This window comes from Balaenoptera borealis, assembly GCF_965194805.1.
Source record: "Balaenoptera borealis genome assembly, chromosome: 14".
Taxonomy (NCBI): domain Eukaryota; kingdom Metazoa; phylum Chordata; class Mammalia; order Artiodactyla; family Balaenopteridae; genus Balaenoptera; species Balaenoptera borealis.
In genome coordinates this window covers 66,048,932-66,069,974 of record NC_138875.1, presented here as the reverse complement: position 1 = coordinate 66,069,974, position 21,043 = coordinate 66,048,932, and the positions used below count along the sequence as shown (strand labels likewise).

Sequence of the window (21,043 nt, the reverse complement as noted above, 5' to 3'; positions counted from 1 at the left end):
AGTTCCCTCACTAGGGATCGAATCTGAGCCCCGGCAGCAAAGGTGCTGAGTCCTAACCACTGGACTGCCAGGGAATTCCCAGGATCCTACTTTTGAACAGTTCAGTCTAGAGAGGGAGACTGACATGTGAGCGGACAATTACACACATTTAATTGCACTAAATGAAATACGTGTGAAAATCTGTGTGGAGGGAAGTGATGAGCTCCTCAGGAGGAGGTGAGGGAAGATGAGCAGAGCCCGGCGTTCCTTCATTTAATATGCCGCGAACTGCACGCCAGGCTTCTCATCTGATGCAGTTGCAGAAACGCTCATCCTGGGGCTTTTGTATTTTGATTTCCTTGGTTTATGGAGCACTTAACCATGTAATTAAATAGCAAAAGTGAAATGACTGGTATAGTCAGGGCTGGAAATAAACACAGGTAGTCTCAGGAACAGACAGTCCGCCTGACGGCAGGACGGCTGCAGGGAGCAGCCGTGAGTTGAGGAGGTGAGGCGTCTCCCGTTCCCAGGGGAGCTGCGAGCTCTGGTTCATGGGGTGAACCCTTAAGGGGAGAGCAGTTATGAAAACTTGCACTGCACCTTGTTGTGTTCATTATTTACTTGTGTGTGTGTTGTTTTTCTAGTCCCCAGCCCTGCTACAGCTGCAATTCCTCGAACGCCTCTGAGTCCAAGTCCCATGAAAACACCCCCTGCGGCAGCCGTCTCCCCCATGCAGGTAAGTGCCTGTGACCGTGGAGGCTCTGGGGGTCCCAGCTTCTGAAAGCTTGTCCTTTTCAAAGTCACCTACACTATGGCACGGGGGGCAAATGGCTGCCTCTTGAGGGATACAGTTGCGATTGTTTTCCTAGGATGCTGTGAAATTCCCTAGTTAAGATAAATTATGTTAATGTCAAGTATGTTATTCTTCTGAAATTCTCTAATAGTGATAGCTAACAACTACTGAACACTTATTATATGTTCTACATTGTTCCCAATGCTTTATAATGTTAACTCATTTAATCCTCATGACACCTGTATTGGCTGTTAGGTATTATTCTTATCCCTAGTTTTCATATCTGGAAACTGAGGCCCAGAAGGGCTAAGCAGCTTGCTGAGGGTCATACAATGAAGTGTTAGAGCTGGGACTTGAGCCTGGGTGGCGTGACTTCAGACACGATGTTTTTAACCCCTACACTAAGATAACTTTCTAAGTAGAATATACAGTCAACCCTCGAACAACGGGGGGTTAGGGGCACTGACCCTCTGCATAGGTAGAAATCCACGTATAATGTATGGTCAGCCCTCCGTGTCTGCACTTCCACGTCTGCGGATTCCCAGCTGCAAGTTGTGTAGTACCTGGACTATTTACTATTGAAAAAACACACATGTAGGTTGACCTGCACAGTTCAAACCCGTGTTCAAGGGTCAGCTGTATAGTTGGCATGTCTCAGCCCCTGCTGCGCTGCAGATCACCCAAAACTTAGTGGCTTAAAACAGCAATTTTACTATTTTTCGCATTTCTCTGGCTTTGCCTGGGCTCACCCCTGCAGCTGCACTCAGCTGGAGGGTGGGCTGGGCTTGGGCTCAGCAGGGTGGCTGGGCCGCCCTCTTCACGTGGTCTTCCTCTCAGGCTCCTTCATGGCCTGGTGTCTCAGGCTCCAAGAGACTAGAAGCAGGAGTTAGCAAAGCCCTTTAAGACCTGGCTGGGAACCTGGACTGTGTCTCTTCCATCCCATTATTTTGGTCTAAGCAAGTTGTAGGCCAGCCCAGGTTCAGAGTCAGAGTGGGAGGGGTCTGCACAGGCGTGAATCCAGAGCAGTGTGGCTCTTTCTGGGCTGTTTTGTAGCAGCCTGGCCCAAGGGCATTGCTGACTCATCACGAACAAGTGTCACAGGTGCCCTTCTTGCCACTGTGGGAGTGCAGACCAGAAGTAGGGCAGGTGGTGTGACTGTCGAGCTCAGGAGGCCCTCTCACTGTGCCCTTGCTGTGAGCCACTTTGGGGACAGTAGCTGAGGTGGAGTTTCTCCACGTAGGTGAGAGTAGCCTAAAACCCAGTCCCCTGTGATCTAGGGTAGGCTTGGCTGCACCTCTTCCCTAAAAGTTTGGGTTTGAGAACATTTTCTCTGAGTGGAGACTTTTGTAGGTGTTAACTACTGGCTGTGTATTTTGTGAGTGAACTTTTTAACCTTTTCCCTTGTAAAGTTTAGGGTAGAAGTGCTGTCCCTCTGCATTTGTAATGTTGCAAGTTGTGGCTTTGCATTTACGTTTATGTAGAAGATGTTATACTCTTAATTTGAAAGGAAGGCAAAGGGAATTCCATATTCTGTCTATAATGAGCTTTTTATATACTTGATTAATCAAACTTTCTAAAGACATGAAGAGGGACTTCCCTGCTGGTGCAGTGGTTAGAATCTGCCTGCCAATGCAGGGGACACAGGTTCGATGCCTGGTCTGGGAAGATCCTACGTGCCGTGGAGTACCTAAGCCCGTGAGCCACAACTACTGAGCCCATGTGCCACAAGTACTGAAGCCCACGCACCTAGAGCCCATACTCCTCAACAAGAGAAGCCACCACAGTGAGAAGCTCACACACCGCAATGAAGAGTAGCCCCTGCTCGACGCAGCTAGAGAAAGCCCACACACAGCAATGAAGACCCAGCGCAGCCAAATAAATAAATAGATAGATAGATAGATAGATAGGACTTCCCCAGTGGTGCAGTGGATAAGGCTCCATGCTCCCAGTGCAGGGGGCCTGGGTTCAATCCCTGGTCAGGGAACTAGATCCCACATGCATGTTGCAACTAAGGAGCCTGCCTGCCGCAACTAAGACCCGGCGCAACCAAATAAATAAATAAATATTTAATAAAAGAAAGAAAAACAGAATCAAAAATAACATTTAAAAAAAAAAAAGTTGAAGATATAAATGAAAGCAGATGAAGGCTCAAGATATAAGGTGAAGTTTCTCTAAATAGTGTTTGTCAGTTGAAATTTAATGTTCATGGCGTCACTCTGTAAACTTTACAAGAGGTAAAAAGTGTCATCTCTCTAACTTGGAAAAAAAACTAGTAATTACAAGCCACATTCAGTAGCTTTTTAGTACTTGATTAGTTAGTACAGTTCTTCTCAAACCTAATTGTGCACAAAAGTCATGTGGAAATTTTTAAACACATAGATTCCCAGGCCTCATCCCAGTGAACAAGAATCCCTGGGGAATGGGGTCTAAGATTAGGATTGTTAGTTTTTCAAAACTCCATGAGTGGGAATTCCACTTCTGGCTGTGAGGGAGTCAAAGGCTGGATTATTCTGCCACCACAGACAGCTAGAAGGCTGGACAAAATGTAGGAAGCAGTTACATTCATACGTGGTAGGACAGGTGGTGCAGGACTGAAATCTCTGGAGAAAAGTTAAGAATGAGCCAAGTCCTACTGTGGCCCACGCTTTTCCAGATGGTGAGCAGGGAGGATGAACCCACACGGAGCAAGGAAGGGAATGCCAGCTGGATCCGAGGAGACACAGATCAATGTCCAGGGAGAACAAGGGCTGGGATTTGGGGGCAGGGTGCCTGGGAGGAGAGAGCCACGCAGAAAAGGTCTAGAGCTCTGCAGAGGCCTCCCTTTGAGTCCTTGCTGAGTGCCAGTCTGCACATGCATAGACATGGGTTGAACCCTGCAAGGCTGGGCAAGAACGATTTTGCAGGAAAGATCAGTTAGTGGGGATCTGGCAGATAGATGCTTCCCATAGTTTACACAGAGCAGGGATCATTTGAGTTCCTACTGGCCACTGTGGAAAAACCTCTTTGAATACTTGGAGCATTCATTAGAGACCTCAGTGACCACTCTGTGAAGTGGAACTAAATAGCCCTAGAGTAAACACTATTCTAGATCTGCCCTAAATGACCTTAAAAACAACCTCAAAAGGTCCAAGGAGATCCATTAGTAACGGGAGAGGCAGTCTCTGAACTGCTTACCAGTGATCCATGCCTCCTGCTGCTGTGCTCTTGTGTCATCTGCTCCTTCTGAGGGTTGGCTGGGCTTCGTGACTTGCTTCTCATGAACAGAATGTGGCAGAAGTGATGAGCTGTCCCTTACAAGATAAGGTGGTGAGAAAACTCGCTTCTGTCTGGAGGACTCCTCTTGCTATCTCCTAGATTCAGTCAGTCCAGTGAACAATTGGAAATTGAAATACTTAGCGATACATTGAATAAAATATTGTGCAAGGCCTTGTAGTGAAAACTATAAAATAATGCTGAGAGAAGTTAAAGGCGTAATAAATGGAAAGATACATCATGTTCATGCGTTGGAAGATGCAGTCTTGTTAGGATCTTGCAGTTCTCCCTCACATCGAGCTGTAGATTCAACTCATCCAACTTACAATCCCAGCACGCTGTTTTGTAGAAATTGATAGTATAATTTAAAATTTATGTGGAGATTTAAAAGACCCTGAATATCCAAAGCATTTGGGGGGGAAAAAGAAACAAATTTGGAGGACTTCCACTACTTGATGTTAGCACTTAGAGTAATCAAGACAGTGTGGTTCTGACATAAGTTTAGATCAGTAGAATAGATAGAGAATCCAGAAATAGGTCAGCTGATTTTCAACAAAGGTGCCAGGGTAATTCAGTGGGAGAGGGATAATCTTTTCAACAGGATTCCAGAACAACTAGATATCCATATGGAAAAAAAAAGAAAAAAAAAACCTTTACCTCATGGCATTCATAAAAATTGAAAATGACTATAGACTTAAGTGTAAAAGCTAAAACTACAGAACTTCTACGTGAAAACATTAGAGAAAGTCTTCATGACCTTCGACAAGGCAAAGATTTCTTACTTAGGACACACAAAAAAATGAACTATAAAAGAAAATTAACAGCTTGGGCATCAAAATTTTAAACTTCTCTGAAAGACATTAAGAACATGACAGACAAGACTGGGGAGAATATATTTGCAATTCATTTATCTGTCAAAATCTTGTATTCAGAGAAGACTCCTTTGTCGTCTTGGTTCAAGACAACCCAATAAATAACGGACAAAAGAGTTGAAAAGTCCCTTCCCAAGAGAAGATACACAAATGGCCAATAAACACATGAGAAGTTGCTCAACATCGTAGTCATCAGGGAAACGCAAGTTAAATCCATCATGAGATCTCAGTACGCACCTTTGGGATGGCTAAAATGAAGACTGCCAGTATCAAGTGTTGGTGAGGGTGTGCGGAGGCTGGCCCTCTCACACATTGCTGCTGGGACTATGGAATGAGTAGTCAGAATTCAGCTGGATAAAAAAGGGCTGGGAGAGCTGAGGAAAGAAACATGAGGACAAGCCCAGAGCTGGTGAACAGCGTGTCCTTGCGGGCAGGAGTGAGTAGTTGGTGGTGTTGGGGCATCACACAGAGGTGGCAGGAAGTGGCTCAGGAGCGCCGAGAGGGTTCAAGTATTTGGTAGGTACGTGTATGTATGAGACCGGAGGGGAGGAGGCCTGTGACCAAGCCGGTGCTGAGTTAAGGTGCCAGGTTGTGCCCGGCAGCGGTGTTGGAGACTTAGTGAGGAGGTGACAGAGTGAGATCCACTTGGTACTGGGGCATGAATGGCCAATCCAAGTACTAAAGGAGCACATCCGGATTTTGCTGATTGGCGAGTGAGGGGCATGTGGGATCTTTCTGTGTTCATTTTAAAATAGTATACTGATCACATTATATGCCTCTGAGAGTGTGTGTGTTTTTTTCAGTCTTACTGTAACAGTGTGGAAGGAATTATGCAAATTTGTAACTAAATATTTACTCTCTGCAATATTTACTCTGTGAAACCCAGCTCTAATTTAACCTAATTTGGACACTGTTTGTCTTACGATTTCAGAGACATTCCATAAGTGGACCAATCTCTACATCCAAACCCCTGACAGCCCTGTCAGATAAGAGACCAAACTATGGGGAAATTCCTGTTCAAGGTACATCTCGTGTGCAGTATTTCACTTTTGTTGTTACTTTTTTTATTCATCTGACTTTTGGGGCTAACTTGTTTTTCTTTTGTTCTTGACATTATTTCTACCAGTCTGATATACATCTTTATCACAGGTTTACTAATAACACGTCTTAATTACAGATGAGGAGACTGGTTGTTAATAGATGCATCTTGGAAGATGACTCTCATAGTGTCATGAGGGTGACAGGGAGTCCACACTGTTGCCAGGCCCTGTTTTTACAATTCTTCTTGGGGCGTGTATAGTTATCCCCATTTTATAGATGCGAAAAATGAGGCTTCAAACAGTTAAATAACTCATAAACACAGGTTGACATTTAAGTTAAGGAACAGTAGACCCGGATAGCCTGGCTCCAGAGCCCATTCCTTTGGCCTTTGTGCTCTGCGTCACTTGTGAAAGGAAAGTGAGCCTCTGAAAGCTGGGGTTCAGTGAGTGCCATTTCCACGCGGCTCTTTATGGCGGCCCCAGCACCCGAGCCCAAGGCTTCTGCCTTTTGAGGTCAGGGGTCCTTCTCCTCCCCCACTGCCTCCCTACGTGTGGTGCTGAAGTGCTTTGGAAAAACGGTTTTGGGCGTTGGGCCAGGTGCTGGGAAAGGCACACTTGGTTGGGGTGGGTGTGGAGACGCCCAGCAGGTGTGACACCTTCTGGAGCCCAGGCCCCTCCTGGCTGGGCAGGCTGGGCCCCTCCTGCGCTCCTGGTGTGGGAGTCAGGCTCTGGGGCTGAGACTGTGCAGTTTGGACGGGTGTGGGGGAGAGAGAAGCAGAGGACTGGCTCCGTGGGCTCCGGGGGGTGCCAGGCATGGGGTTCAGTGGGCAGTTTGCGTACAGGGGGGATGGTGGAGCCCAGGATGGTGCTGTTGCCACTGCCCCTGCAGACTTGCCTTCCATCCCGGCTTCAGCTTCTGGTTCCTGCGTCAGCTGTGGCCTGAGTTCTTTTCTCCCCTCGGAAGGTCCTCCTGCTAAGGGAACAAGTGTGGATGGTTTAAAGTCTCCCTTTACATCTGTGCCGAGTTCCCGCCCTGGCCCCCAGATGGATCCGGGGATTGTGTGTGTGGTCACGGGTCCTGCTGCTGACCTCTTGGATGCTGTTTCCTTGTGTAAGTCGGGGTCATCGTGAACATCTAGCTCAGGGCCTTGGCTCCCTCTTCCAAGGCTCTCTTACCCCTGTGGTCAGCTTTGTACCCTCTCCTGTCCACCCAAGCTGCTGTGGTCCACAGTGTCAGTGGCTGTGGGCAGCATCTGGCCGTGTTGAGCCCGCCCACCCCTGGATGTTCTTCTGGTGTCCTTCACGCCCACTCTGCGTCTCCTTCTCCGTCTCCTGTGCTCAGTCCTCCTGCCTGGCCTGTGAGGGGTGCTGTGCCCGGGGCCTCTCTCTCCTGTCTGTACTCACTCTGTTACTATGTCTGAAGGGGCCTTCTCCCCTTTCAAGGCTACCTTCCCCACTTACCTTGATCGGCCCACGGCAGCACAAGGTTTACTGGGGAAACCTTGCCAGCACCATTGGTGTTTCTCAAACTTACCTGTTGATAAGATTTACCTGAGTCACTTGGTAAAATGTGGAATCCTGGGCTTCATCTCAGATCTGCTGACATGGACTCTCCAGGAAGGGAGCTTGGAAACTTCATTTTCACAAGCACCCCAAGTGATTCTTAGGAAGGGACAAGTTTGGGAAACTGGGCAGAGATTACCATTTAGTTTTGCTCTTACCCTGGCTTTGTGGGTGAAAAGTGGGTGTGGAAGGTCTGCGGGCCAAGGTTATTGAAGACACAGACAAAATGTGTTAGGCGTCTCTGAGGCTCTGCCGAATTAGACCTCTTTTTGGCTCTCTTCTTTTTATTACTGGTAATGGTCAAATGATAAACACCATTGGGCACATTGTGTGTGCGGTCTGCCTGCAAGTGCCGGCCACATTCTCCACTTCTGTCTGTTCTGGTGCCTTAACTGGGCTTAGTTGAAACTGCAAATACAAGAGAGAGGGAAATACACTTGGGTGAATTTGTATCTGAGAATTTGTTGATAGTGTAACATTCTATCTTAAACATTCACTAGGGAAAGAAACCACTTACAAAACTAAGAACAACCAAATGATTCTAGGTCATAAAAAGCCACCGTGGTTCTCCATGCCGGTTAAGAGAGTAGTTCTGAGCTCTGCTGGAGGTCCTTTTCTCCCCTGATTGTCTCTTCTGTCCTGGCCGAAGTCACACAACACAGCCTGTGATTTTCAGGTTGAAAATTTCAATGGCTTCATTCCTGAAAACTTGAAAAGTGCTGCCTCTTGTTCTACTATACTTAAATTGGATAATTTGTTGGTTTTTCCAGTTAAGTATTTTATAAAAGGTGTGGTTTTTTTCTGTTTTTCATCATGCTTGTATGTCAGTTGCAGGAAAATGTTTTAGACCAGAGATCTTACTATAAATGGACTAATCAAATGCTCTTTTGTTGGTATTGTTGGCAGTTGAATTCAGTGGTCTGAGTCATGACAGGTGAATCTTTGTAGATAGGATGTGAGTTGGTGTTTGTAGCCTAAGCAGGTACATGGATACAGGCAGTTGGGAGGGTCTTCACTGTCCCCACTGTCCCCTTGCACAGTGATCTTAGAAGGCCCAGTGCAAGCAGAGACCTCGGCTGGGCGATGCAGATGGCTGGGGAGTCTGGGGTTGCCCAGCGTCAGTGGGACCTGAGTGTCGTGTTGGTGTCATCAGCTCAGATGTACAGGGATCCGAGAAAGCTGATTAGTCCAAGGATAGTCATGTTCTGTAAAGAGATTCTTGCTGTGATCATCTGTCTAAATTGTGTTGAGGATAGAGATGTAAACCTTTTTAAAAATTCAGTATTTTGAAAAATTGATTTATGGTGAAGGTACATGTAATAAATGTGATACAAAGTTAGGAGGTTTTACTAGAAAGCCAAATCTTTGTTTTAAATTAAAATAAAAAGAACCTTTTATTAAAAAGTTTCACAGCAATTTGCATTCTCCAAAGGGTAGATCTAAGTCAGATTCTGGCCCAGCCCTAGATCCAGCCCTAGCTGGGAAATTTCGAGGAGAAATTCAGATAGAAATCCTACCCTCCTGTATTCACAGCCTAATGGGTATCTGTTCACTTCCGAAGGTCTTTCCTTCCTTGTAGTTCTTAATATTTGTCTTGATAAACCAAACCACCTAGGCTCCCATATTTTCTCCATATTATTATATAAAATTTCAAGCATACAGAAAAGTGGAAAGAAGTCATGTATCCGCATCTCACTACCTCGATTCTGTGGCACTTTGCTATATTCGCTTTATCACATATTTATCCATCCTTCTATCTTTCCTTCAGTTCATCTTTTTTAAATGTGTTTCAAGGTAAGTTGCAGTCAGTACCTTGTTGCAATAAACATGCATTGCACTATTTGTTTAAGGTGTTCTGTCTCTCAACTCTTCGTTTTGAGATAAGTTTAGACTTGCAGAAGAGTTACAGAAGTATTAGACTTCTCTTAAATCCTTCACGCAGGGACTTCCCTGGCGGTCCAGTGGTTAAGACTCCACACTTCCGTTGCAGGGGGCACAGGTTCGATCCCTGGTCAGGGAACTAAGATCCCGCAAGCCACAAGGCCAAAAAAAAAAAAAAAAAAAAAAAATCCTTCACCCAGCTTCCCTTATGTGGACAACCTACATAACCATAGAACAGTTATCAAAAGTAGGAAAGCAATATCGTGGAAATGTTATTAACTGAAGTGCCGTCTCTGGATCTCACCGACTGTTCCACTGCTGTCCCTTTTCTGTTCCAGGATCAAACGCAGGACCCCAGTTTGCACTGAGTTGTCTTACCTCCTTGAGTCTCCACCCTTCTGCAGCAGCTTGTCCCTCTCTCTGTCTTTTAGAACCTTGACACTTTAAAGAGTACTGGTCAGTTATTTTTTAGAATGTCTCTCAGAATGGGCTGGTCTGATGTTTTCTCCTGCTTAGGCTGAGGTTACGTACTGCTGGGAAGGGCAGCACAAGGTGATGTGCCCGTCTACGTGCATCACGTCAGGGGCACGTGATGTTGATGTGTCCTGTTACTGGTGACGTGACCTGGATCACTTGGTTGAAGCGGTTGTCTGCTAGTGAATAATAAATATCCTATTCCTGCTTAAACTTCCTCTCACTGATTTTAGCATCTGTTTGTGCATTTTGCCTGCAGCAGTTAGTACTGTGCTCTAGCGGTGATTTTCTATTTCCTCATTCTTCCTGTAAGGAATCATTTGTGTTATATTATTATACTTATTGTTGTATTTATAGCCCTTATTTGTGTTAGTATGGACTCGTGGATATTTATTTTATTCTTTGGGTTAGTCTATTACTATTATTTATTTTGCTGCTCATGTTATTCCAACTTTGGCCATTGGGAGCTCTTTTCATCCCCCACCCCACCAAAGTGCCAAAGCACTTTCTTACTTTGGGGCACCACAGATGATCCAGGCTTGTTTTTTCCCTGCACCAGCTGTGGAATCAGTAATATTTAGAAAACAAGATCTGGGTGCGAGGCATACCCATTACTGCTGAGGTTTCACCTCCTCCAGCTCCTCTCTGGACAGAGCCAGGAAGACTGTATGTAGGTGCACCAACCCATACGTACACATGTGATGATTATTTCTCTATCAAAAGTCATGAGTTTATACATGTACAGTAGTTTCAAAATTGCTAAACCGTACCCTGTGAGAAGCAAATGTACCAGAGTGCAGTGTTTGTGTACAGTTCTTTTTGTGTTTAGCCTGAGAGTCTCCATTCGAAACAAGATTCTTCTCACAGTTACTTAAGTCAGCTCCTTTTTTCACCTCTCTCTCGTTGTGGTTAGGTCATGCTTTTGTAATACAGTTAGATTAGTTTTATCACAGTTTGCATTTCATTCCCCCCCACCCACAATTCCGGTTGATTTTTTTTTTTTAAGTATATACATAAAATTCATTATCTGTTCGCTGCATTGTAAGATGTTTGGCAGCATCCCTGACCTCTACCCACTAGCTGGTAAGGTCCTAGTAGCACCCCACTCCCCTAGTTGTGACAACCAAAAATGCCTCAAGACATTGGTATGTTGGCAAAACTGCCCCAGTTGAGAACCAGAGGTGTGGTTCTCACAGTTTTATTTGTCTAATTTCAGCAGAGAGGTGGAAACTATAAGTGAAAATCAAATAGGAAATTGTAACTGTTGCATGTTGTCTGCTATTTCCACCAAGGCTTTAGCATAATTAATCATAGTTATTTTAAATGACCTGTCAGATAGTTGCAGCATCTGTGCCATGTCCAAGTCTGGTTTATTGATTACTTGCTGTCTTGATGCAGTGAGCTGAATGTATTGTTTTTTCTTGCTTTTTGTATATTTTATAATTGTCGAAAGCTGGGAATCTTGTGTAGGACAGCAGTTTTATGCCTTGACATGGGCACCTCTTTCCTTCTAGGTGTTTAATGTGGGAGCTTGAGTTAATCTGCTCAGGAGCTGGGCTGGGTTTGAGTTTTGTTGTTGCTGTGATGTCCTCAGTGTACAGCAGGCTTCCAGTTGCTCTGGTGATACTTTGTGTTTAGAGTGGGGCGGGTGCTCCAGAGGATTTTTCTGTGTCTGCCCTAATTTCAGCTTTAAGCTGTCCTTTGCATTGCGTCTCAGGAAGGGCATGTCTCATACTGTCTCAGCAGTTTCAGCTGAGATTTCCTATTCATTTGTTGAGAACATATTTTCCTTTATAATGTTGAACATATTTGCAGTAGCTGCTTTAAATGCTTTTCTGCTAATTCCAACATATAAGTCATCTTTGGGTGGGTTTCCATTTCTTTTTTGAGTATGAGTCACTTTTTTCTTTTTCTTTGTATGTCTAGTAATTTTGGATTGTATTTTGGGCAGTGTGAATCACACATTGTAGAGATTCTGAATTCTGTCTTGTTCCTCTGCAGAAAATTGGTTTTTGTTAGCAAGCAGTTAACTTGGTTCACCTCAAACTCTAACCTCTTTCCTTCAGTTGAAATACCTGTTCAGCTATTTTTCCTTAATTCAACTCCTTGGAATCTGAGTGCTTGTGGATTTCAGAGGTCAGTGGGATACGAGCAGAGTTTATATACAAAATTTGTGACTCTTTCCTTTCTGGTATTTCCCCAACCCCCTTGCTTTCCAGCAGCTTTGGTTGTCCTGAGATATCTCCTCTGCTTCTTCAAGGCAGTGATAAGACCCTGGGTTTTTGTTTTGTTTTGTTTTGTTTTTTAATATAAATTTATTTATTTATTTGTTTGTTTTTGGCTGCATTGGGTCTTCGTTGCTGTGTGTGGGCTTTCTCTAGTTGCGTGAGCGGGGGCTGCTACCCTTGGTTGCGGTGCACGGTCTTCTCATTGCGGTGGCTTCTCTTGTTGTGGAGCACAGGCTCTAGGCGCACGGGCTTCAGTAGTTGTGGCATGCGGGCTTAATTGCTCCGCGGCATGTGGGATCTTCCCGGACCAGGGATCAAACCCGTGTCCCCTGCATTGGCAGGCGGATTCTTAACCACTGCGCTACCAGGGAAGTCCAAGACCCTGGGTTTTCTACCAAATTTCATCTGCCCTGTATGGCCTCAGCTGGGGCCTACACTCACACCTATAGTCATAAAACTAGGAAACTCACCCACCAGTTCCTTCCAAATGCAGATTTCTTTCATTTTCTGCCTGCTTTTAGTTTCTCTTCAGTGCTTTTAAGTAGTTGATGTTTGTATGTTTTCAAGATGTCACAGTTATTTTCAGCAGGAACATTGGTCCGTTTGGAACTACTCCCCAATGAGCAGAAGTTGGGTATTTAGGCTCCTATTTTTATTTTTTTAAAGAGTCTTTTTTTTTTTTTTTTTTTAATTTTTAATTTTATTGTATTTTTTTTGGCCACACCACGCAGCTTGCAGGATCTTAGTTCCCCAACCGGGGATCGAACCCGTGCCCCTTGTAGTGAAAGCGCAGAGTCCTAACCACTGGACCGCCAGGGAAATCCTTAGTCTCCTATTTTTATTTTTATTTCTTTATTTCTTTATTTCTTTTTTAAAGATTTTTTGATGTGGAGTATTTTTAAAGTCTTTATTTGTTACAATATTGCTTCTGTTTTATGCTTTGGTTTTTTGGCCCCGAGGCATGTGGGATCTTAGCTCCCCAACCAGGGATCAAACCTGCACTCCACATCTTTCCCTGGATATCTCATTGGGTCCTCAAATTGCATGTGTCCTCATCTCTTTCCCTCCCAGAGTCCTCTTCTTCTCTCTTATCTCTGTATGTGGAACCTCTTTTCTCTCTCCACCATTTCCAGGTGGTCAGCAAGTCTGTTGATTCTGCCTCATTGAAGAGCCCTTGAATCCGTGTACTTCTCCCATCTCCCCTGGTACCACCTGGGCCCAGGCTCTCTGCTCTCTGCTCTGGGTATAACTCATCACCCTGCATGCACTGTTGCCCTCCCACCCCCTGCAGCTGGAAGAATGTCCACCCGAGACACCGTCACTGGCTCCATGTTGCCAGTGGGTGAAGGCCACACTCTTCAGCCTGGCCTGCTTTGACCTTCCAGCCTCGCCAGCCCTCACAGCACTGCTGTCCTAGATTTCCTTTGATGTCTGCTGAACACTGTGCTGGGAACACGCTCTCCTTTGCCTGTATAAAAGCTATTAATTATCGTTCTAGTCTTAACTGAGATGTCGTTTCCCGAGGAGGCCTTTCCGGACCTCCTCTCAAGAGCAGGTCACGTCCCCTGCTGTGTTCCCAGAGCCCCTTGTACTGCTTCTTTCCTGCATCCCTCACGTGCAGCGATTTTTTAAATGTCTGGCTTCCGCTGTAGACTCCGAGTTCCAGGAGGGCAAGTTGCTGCCTTCTTTCCTCCTTTCTCTGACCTTTGCATCATGTCCAGTGCCTGGCAAGTCATGGACACCCAAGTGGTTTTTGTTTAATGAATGGATTAAAGACAAGAATAGCTCCATATGGCAATAGAGTAGACCTGATTACTGTAACGTCAGCTCTCTCCTGCCTGCCACATCTGATTGTGACAGACTTATCTTATTTCCCAAAGAGGGATTCGCCGGCAGTTTGACGTGAAGCTGTAATCTAGCCGCTGCTGCAGCAGCAGAGGGGCATGTGCTCGTTCCGTGGCTGGTGTCGTGGGCAACAGTGAGAACACCACCTGGAGCGGCAGGCAGCGCTGTGCCCATTGGAAGGTGCCTCCGAACAGTGCCTTTTTGTACCTTCTCAGAAGAGCAGCGTTGGCCTGTGCCAGGGACTGTCTACTGAGTTGAGACGGATTTGGATCCTTAGACATGCAGCGAGAGCAGGCTGCACTGGGTGGGCGGCAGGTCCGTGCACCGTGCCTCAGTCGCGTGCCTTCCATGTGCCCAGTGGCAGAGATGGAGATGGGGCGCCTCCTGCTTGCTCTCAGCTGGCACCCTCCTTGTTCTGACCCGTGTGTCTCTATAACCTGTCCTCACTCTCCTCATGTGCTGTGTTCTTTGGGAGATGAAGCCTTCAGGGACATGACCAGTCTCGTAACTGTGAAGTGGACATTTGGACTAAATTTAAAATGTTGACTCCTATTTCCTACTCTTTCCATGTTCCACGAACTTTGCTTTGTCTGTCAGTCTTTGTGCATAATGTACTCTTCCTGTGAAGATGAGTGCAAGCACCACGGGGTTCAGAATTTTGACCGATGCTTGCTGGTGGGCTCTGCACCGAGGCTTTGTTGGTTCAGGATAAGAAAGGCGTAGTGGGCTTCCCTGGTGGCACAGTGGTTGAGAATCTGCCTGCCAATGCAGGGGACACGGGTTTGAGCCCTGGTCTGGGAAGATCCCACATGCCGCGGAGCAACTAGGCCCGTGAGCCACAATTACTGAGCCTGCGCGTCTGGAGCCTGTGCTCCGCAACAAGAGAGGCCGCGATAGTGAGAGGCCCGTGCACCGCGATGAAGAGTGGCCCCCACTTGCCGCAACTGGAGAAAGCCCTCGCACAGAAACGAAGACCCAACACAGCCATAAATAAATAAATAAATAAAATTAAAAAAAAAAAGAAAAGAAAGGCATAGTGGCTGTGGGCTGTGTGAGTCCTGTCTTCTGGAGCGTCCCTCCAGAGTGCTGTGTGATCACAACCACACAGTCCTCACACGCTTAGAAAACACATTTTGGCATGAAAGATGTGCTCTCCTTGAAAGATACCGTGATAGGCCATTACTTTTGACATCATGATATTCTGAGAGGGAGTATTTTTTAAATTGTTAATTCTTAAAACGAAGTGCTGATGGGGCTGTTTGACTGGTGTCTGGTTGGTCCCGCCTTTCCCCATCGAGTGTGTTTGCTCTCAGACAGGACTAACTGTCTTCACTCAGCCCAGCCCCATCACATGTCCCTGACACACCGGACCAGGCAGAACACGTCCAGCCTTCCTTGCTTGTTGTCCTGGCCTGGTGACAGCCTCGCTGGGCTTGTCCTGGCCAGGTGACAGCCTCGCGGGCTGGCCTGTGTCTGGGGCACCCATTGTGGGGAGCAGGTGCTGAGGAAGGGGTGTCACACTGGGCCCAAAGGCTGGTGAATTTGGCCGGGCTGAGGGGGTGAGGGAACCACTGTGCCAGGGATCGGGGGACTGCAGAGACTCCAACCCAGCCTGTGTTCAGCGAGAACAGGCGGAGCTGTGCCCTTGACGGGGAGGCAGGATCTGGTTGTGTCCCTCCTGAGGGTCCTCGCTGCCCTCAGACTGAAGTCCACATGCCAGGCAGTGAGGCTCTTGTCAGTTAGCCACATCCCTGCTTTAGAGCTATCCCCCTGCTGCCCTCTCTGTTCCCCACCTGCCCCATGGTTCACCCACGCTGGGATTTATTATCCTCTAACTTGAATGTCCTTCTACCTCTGCTCTGAATGTTGTCTGGCTGAATACTGTTCCCCAGCCCTGTTCTCCACTAGTGAAGCCAGCCGTCTGACAGACAAATTCATGTCATTATGCTGCTGAAGGCTTCCCGATGCCTGAAGTCGAAGCAAATGGCTTCTACCTCTGTGGCTTGATAGATATTTTCTTTTTATTTATTTATTTATTTGGTTGGTTGTACCGGGTCTTAGTTGCAGCTTGCCGGCTCCTTAGTTGTGAACTCTTAGTTGCGGCATGCAAGTGGGATCTAGTTCCCGGGCCAAGGATCGAACCCGGGCCCCTGCGTTGGGAGCGCAGAGTCTTAACCACTGTGCCACCAGAGAAATCCCTCTCTGTGGCTTGATAGTGCTTTATCATTCTCTTATTCCAGTTTCCATCCTGACTTGTTTCTGGTTGTAGACACGTATGGCTCCTGCACTAACTGTAGGCACACAGGGCAAGGCTTTGATTTAGTTTGTACTTTTAGACCTAGATGCAGTGGGGGATCTTGGAATTTTGGTTGAATTGCATCAGAGGTAAGTAGCAGTCGGTGGTTTAGAAGTGTTCATCTGTGTTGCATGTCTCATCCCTAGAAATAAAAGTTGAATGAGATGTTTTCCCTTGGTCCTTGTCTACGGGAGTTGTTTTGTATAAGGGACTCTGTCTCTGGGGAGCCGTTGAGGTGCCCTGGATGGGAAGGAGGGATGAATGAGCCTCAGGGGCAAAGGGAGCAAAACTCACCTTCCTGCTACCTTTACCTCTTGAAGTTCAGGGTCAGGTCTCTTTACTGTGACACTTTCCACCCTGTGTAGAGCATCTACTAAGAACATCTTCGACCAGCCGACCTGCTTCTCTGCCGAGAGTACCTGCCATGGAAAGTGCCAAGACCATCTCAGGTAATACTTTTTATCTGAAATTTCTTTTAAAAAGATTCTTCCAGAAGTTTTAGTGATGGTACCGAGTACTTTCTCTTTAGGTTTATTTAACCTTACTTGCCTCTTTAGCTCTTTAGTTGATTGTTTTTCACTCTGAATTTCCCCTATTGTATCTTACACATTTCATAGAAATCACATTTCGTGGCCCTGGTTTCAAAAATTAAAAATAAGAGCTAGATAGTTCCATTCACTTAACAAGTGTTCATTAAGTGCCTAGAGTGGGTTAGAAGATATACTGAAAATATAGGTTCATACAAAGTTGCGTAGCTGTGAAAGGTTAAAATATTTATCCCAAGATGTGTCATGACTGTTTTTGAAGAGTTATTTCAGAGCACACCAAAAATTCTCCAGAAGCCAGATTTTTCTAGTGTTATAGCCATTTTACAATGATGAATTTGATGGGCTTACTTTTTCGGTCTCCTAGAGCTAACTCTTCAATTTATCAGTGTTCATATTATTTTCCCCTTGTGGCCATTTTTTAACCCTTAATAGCTCAACTAGAAATTGGACCAGGAAAGGAGAGATTCCTATAACCCTGCCTCCTGTGGTTAATGTCCCACTTGTATGTGGATTTAAGTTAGTACAGTTTTTGTACATCTTAGCTGGGTCTTTAAATCAGTGGGAAGTCCAGCCAAAATCACCACCCCCGAAGCCCAGATCCTGAGCCTTTTCCTGTAACAGAGTTCTTCTGATTCTTTCTCAGTCTTCTTCCTCTGTTTGATATAAAATTATCAAAGGTGTTCTCATCCAATTTCCTAGCATACCACTTCAAAGAAACTGCTGATTTAAGGCATACAGAGATCTGACATTGAAAGGAAAAGGCAGAATAATTATAAAATTATGTCAAATATGCAAGTGCATCATTCTGATAAGATCTTGTAATAGGAGAAAGCATGTCTCCTCTTGATCTTTAAATGCACCGCTTAGCTGATGCTGAGTTATAGTCTGCTGTGGCTATCCTAAAATCATCAAGAGAAGTTTAGCCAATGAAAGGGGGCAGTTCCAGTCATCCGGGGGAAATTAGTGGTGTTTGGCACGATTGCATTACAGCCAGCCCGGGATGATGCAATAATGGCTCCCTCGCATCCAGCATCATCTGAGGTGAGAGACTCTGAGGTCAGGAACCTTGTCTCGCGTCTCATGTCATCGTGGCCAGAAAGCCGCTTCTGTTGTGGCTCCGTTTTCAACGGCTGCAATGGCTGCTTCCTCCTCCCAGTTCTCAGGACTTTCGTAATTCCAGCAAGGCGTAGTGCCTTACACTTTCAAAATAGGACTTTCCTGATTGTTCTTATCTCTCGGTAGTTGACTTGACACGACACCTTTTGCTTTTCTGTTTCGTTGATTCATGTTTTTTAAAACGTGGCTTGGGACTTCCCTGGTGGCGCAGTGGTTAAGAATCCGCCTGCCAATGCAGGGGACATGGGTTTGATCCCTGGTCCAGGAAGATCCCACATGCTGTGGAGCAACTAAGCCCATGTGCCTCAACTACTGAAGCCCGCACGCCTAGAGCCCTTGCTCTGCAACAAGAGAAGCCATTGCAATGAGAAGCCCGTGCACCACAACAAAGAGTAGCCCCCGCTCGCCGCAACTAGAGAGAGCCCACGCGCAGCAACGAAGATCCAAGGCAGCCAAAAAAAAAAAGTCTTGACCCAGAATTGTGTGGCCCTGTAACAAAGTATCTTTCCTTTCTGTCTCTTCAGCAGTGTTTTTGGCCACGTTCAGAAGGGCTGTGTTGATTTTGGTTGAGAGTGAATGTTGCTTTCGTTAGCCTTTGGCTTTGGTCGTGTTTGTAGTTGAACGCAGGTTTGTGGGGGACTCACTGTGGGCCAGGTGGGTGCTTTGAGTGTTAAGGGTGGATGAGACACACTCCTTGCCTTCAGGGAATGTGGGCTTCTGTGCATATTTCAACAACTGTACCTTTTTTACAGTTTTTTTTGTTGTTGTTGTTTTTAATTTATTTTTATCTTTGACTGTGTTGGGTCTTTGTTTCTGTGTGAGGGCTTTCTCTAGTTGCAGCGAGCGGGGGCCACTCTTCATTGCAGTGCACGGGCCTCTCACTATCGCGGCCTCTCTTGTTGCGGAGCACAGGCTCCAGACGCGCAGGCTCAGTAGTTGTGGCTCACGGGCCTAGTTGCTCCGCGGCATGTGGGATCTTCCCAGACCAGGGCTCGAACCCGTGTCCCCTGCATTGGCAGGCAGATTCTCAACCACTGCACCACCAGGGAAGCCCCCTACAGTTTTTTTAAATGGAAAAAAAAAAACCTTTCAAGTTATCAGTAAGTTAAAGAGAATGTTAGTTTTTCCTCCTGTATGATAATTTCTGCTCTTTTGGGGACCTGCTGAAGAAGATGTCTCAAGAACTCAGCTTAAAATGTTTTTGCTATAAATTGCATAATGGCTGTTTCTTACACTCAGTGTCCAGACGAAGCAGTGAAGAGATGAAGCGAGACGTCTCTGCACCTGAGGGCGCATCTCCTGCCTCACTCATGGCCATGGGTGCCACGTCGCCACAGCTGTCCCTGTCCTCCTCCCCCACGGCCTCCGTGACCCCCACCACTCGAAGCCGGATAAGGTAGAGGACAGTTAGCATTGGTGCATTTCATGCCTGCCGTTCCTGGCCTTTTGAAATTAAATGATCAGGTTATAAAGTAACGGCATTCGAGCACTGATGTATTTTCATTCTTTATGTGTTATTTAGTGTTTTCTGATCTAGTCTTCTATGCCTAGAATTGGGAAAGATGATATGAAAGTAAAAAAGTAAAGCAAAGTAAAAGAGAGAATTATTTTCCCCAAGCAGCTGGTGTTTTTGATTTTGTTTTTTTGTGGGGTTTTTTGGTTTTGGTTTTTTCAAGTAGAGAACAGCTGAGTACAAAAGTAAGTTTAGTGAAAACAGGGTGTGGATAGAGTGTTGGGGAGGCTGGAAGAGGGGAACTCGAGCGAGGCCTTGAGGGTGGTGGACGGGGAGGAAGGTGAGCGTTACTGGTAGGGTCAGTGACTCCAGTGAGTTTGCAGGAAGGCTGAACACGAACTGAAAGAGGGATGGGAGTGGGCTTCAGAACTTTACCGTATACTGACTTAGAAGTTTGAGTAAAAGTGGAATATTTGGTGTCTCAAACTCAAATGATATGCTCACTTTTAAAACCCTGCCTCGGGGACCGACCTCTTAGAAGAGTGGTCCCATACTCAGTGCGGATCAGGCAGGTCGGGTACAGTGGAGAGTGCGGCTCATGCCGCCCTGGCCAAGCCCGGGGGAGCACTGTCCGCGCTGGTGGGCAGGGCCCCCACTCTTCCTGGTCCCCCACTTAGAAGTTGTGAGCCTCCACAAGGTGTCTCCTGGCCTTAGTTTCCTTATCTTACAGTGAAGATGTTACAGGAGAGCACCCTCTGCTCTAGGAGGCTCTTTGCTGCAGCTTCTCATTGTGCCCATAGACTTTACTCGTCTTTGATGCTTTTTAAGCTGTTTCTATAACAAAATGGCCTGTGTGAAATAGAGGAAACCTTTCACAGTGATTGTAGTAGTTACTTTTATTTTGAGCATAATAGGGGTTTGTTTTTTTTTTTTTTGGCTTGCCCTTTTGTTTTCATTCATATATCTCACCTTTATCTTCATTCTCATTTCCTGTGATCAGTGGTGTTATAACAAACTTCTTTGAACCCTTTAAACCAGGGCAGCAATCTGGTGGGCAGGTACACGAACATAAAAGTATATTTCTTCAAGACAGCAGTCTAACTGCAAGTTGAAATATTTTCATATTTTACTTTTGGTTCTAAATAAAAATTGGTGCTATTTCAGTGCACCTCTAACTTGAAAAAGCTTCAGTTCTACATGTGTGCTCTTTGATTTCCTACCATACTTTGCAGGATGAATATGGACAGAATAATAGTAAGCCACCTGTAACATCATAACCTCTAGGACAGTTACTGGACTGTTAAGTGTATGGGTCGTAGGGCTAGAATCTCCACTTGTGCAGTCATCACTAAAAATTAGACCAGGCTTTTAAGAGTGTGCTGCTTGTCAAGAAACAGGTTGTTTTACAGAGCACTCTCTCTCCAGGTGCTCCTTGGTATTCTGTTCTGCTTCTAGAATAGTTCTTGGAAGGAAGGATTGGGTACTGGAGGAGTCGGTTGTATGCCTCCCCTGCTCCATTGCCAGGGTGATCACAAAATCTTTTTTGATTCAGTGTCTGGTCTGAGGTAGGATATTTTTTCTGCCTCCAAGGCAGTTGACAGTGCCCTAAAGTACCCTCCATATAATTTTAAGAAATGAGTAATGTATAGCCATTGATTTTCCCCCCCCCCCCCAAGCTTCTGTAGTTGGTCTGTCCCGTAGTA

The 21,043-nt window shown here is 45.9% G+C and overlaps 1 protein-coding gene across 6 annotated transcripts in view; it reads left to right on the top strand.

The window, feature by feature from the left end:
• The window catches only part of SPECC1L (sperm antigen with calponin homology and coiled-coil domains 1 like), a 121,257-nt gene that overhangs the window by 62,583 nt on the left and 37,631 nt on the right, over positions 1-21,043 (top strand). For all 6 annotated transcript variants that reach the window (XM_082354151.1, XM_082354146.1, XM_082354147.1 and 3 more), the window contains 4 exons: positions 624-715; positions 5,828-5,918; positions 16,589-16,672; positions 19,127-19,283. In XM_082354151.1, coding sequence (XP_082210277.1) covers positions 624-715; positions 5,828-5,918; positions 16,589-16,672; positions 19,127-19,283 — 424 coding nt within the window. The remainder of the gene's footprint in view (positions 1-623; positions 716-5,827; positions 5,919-16,588; positions 16,673-19,126; positions 19,284-21,043) is intronic.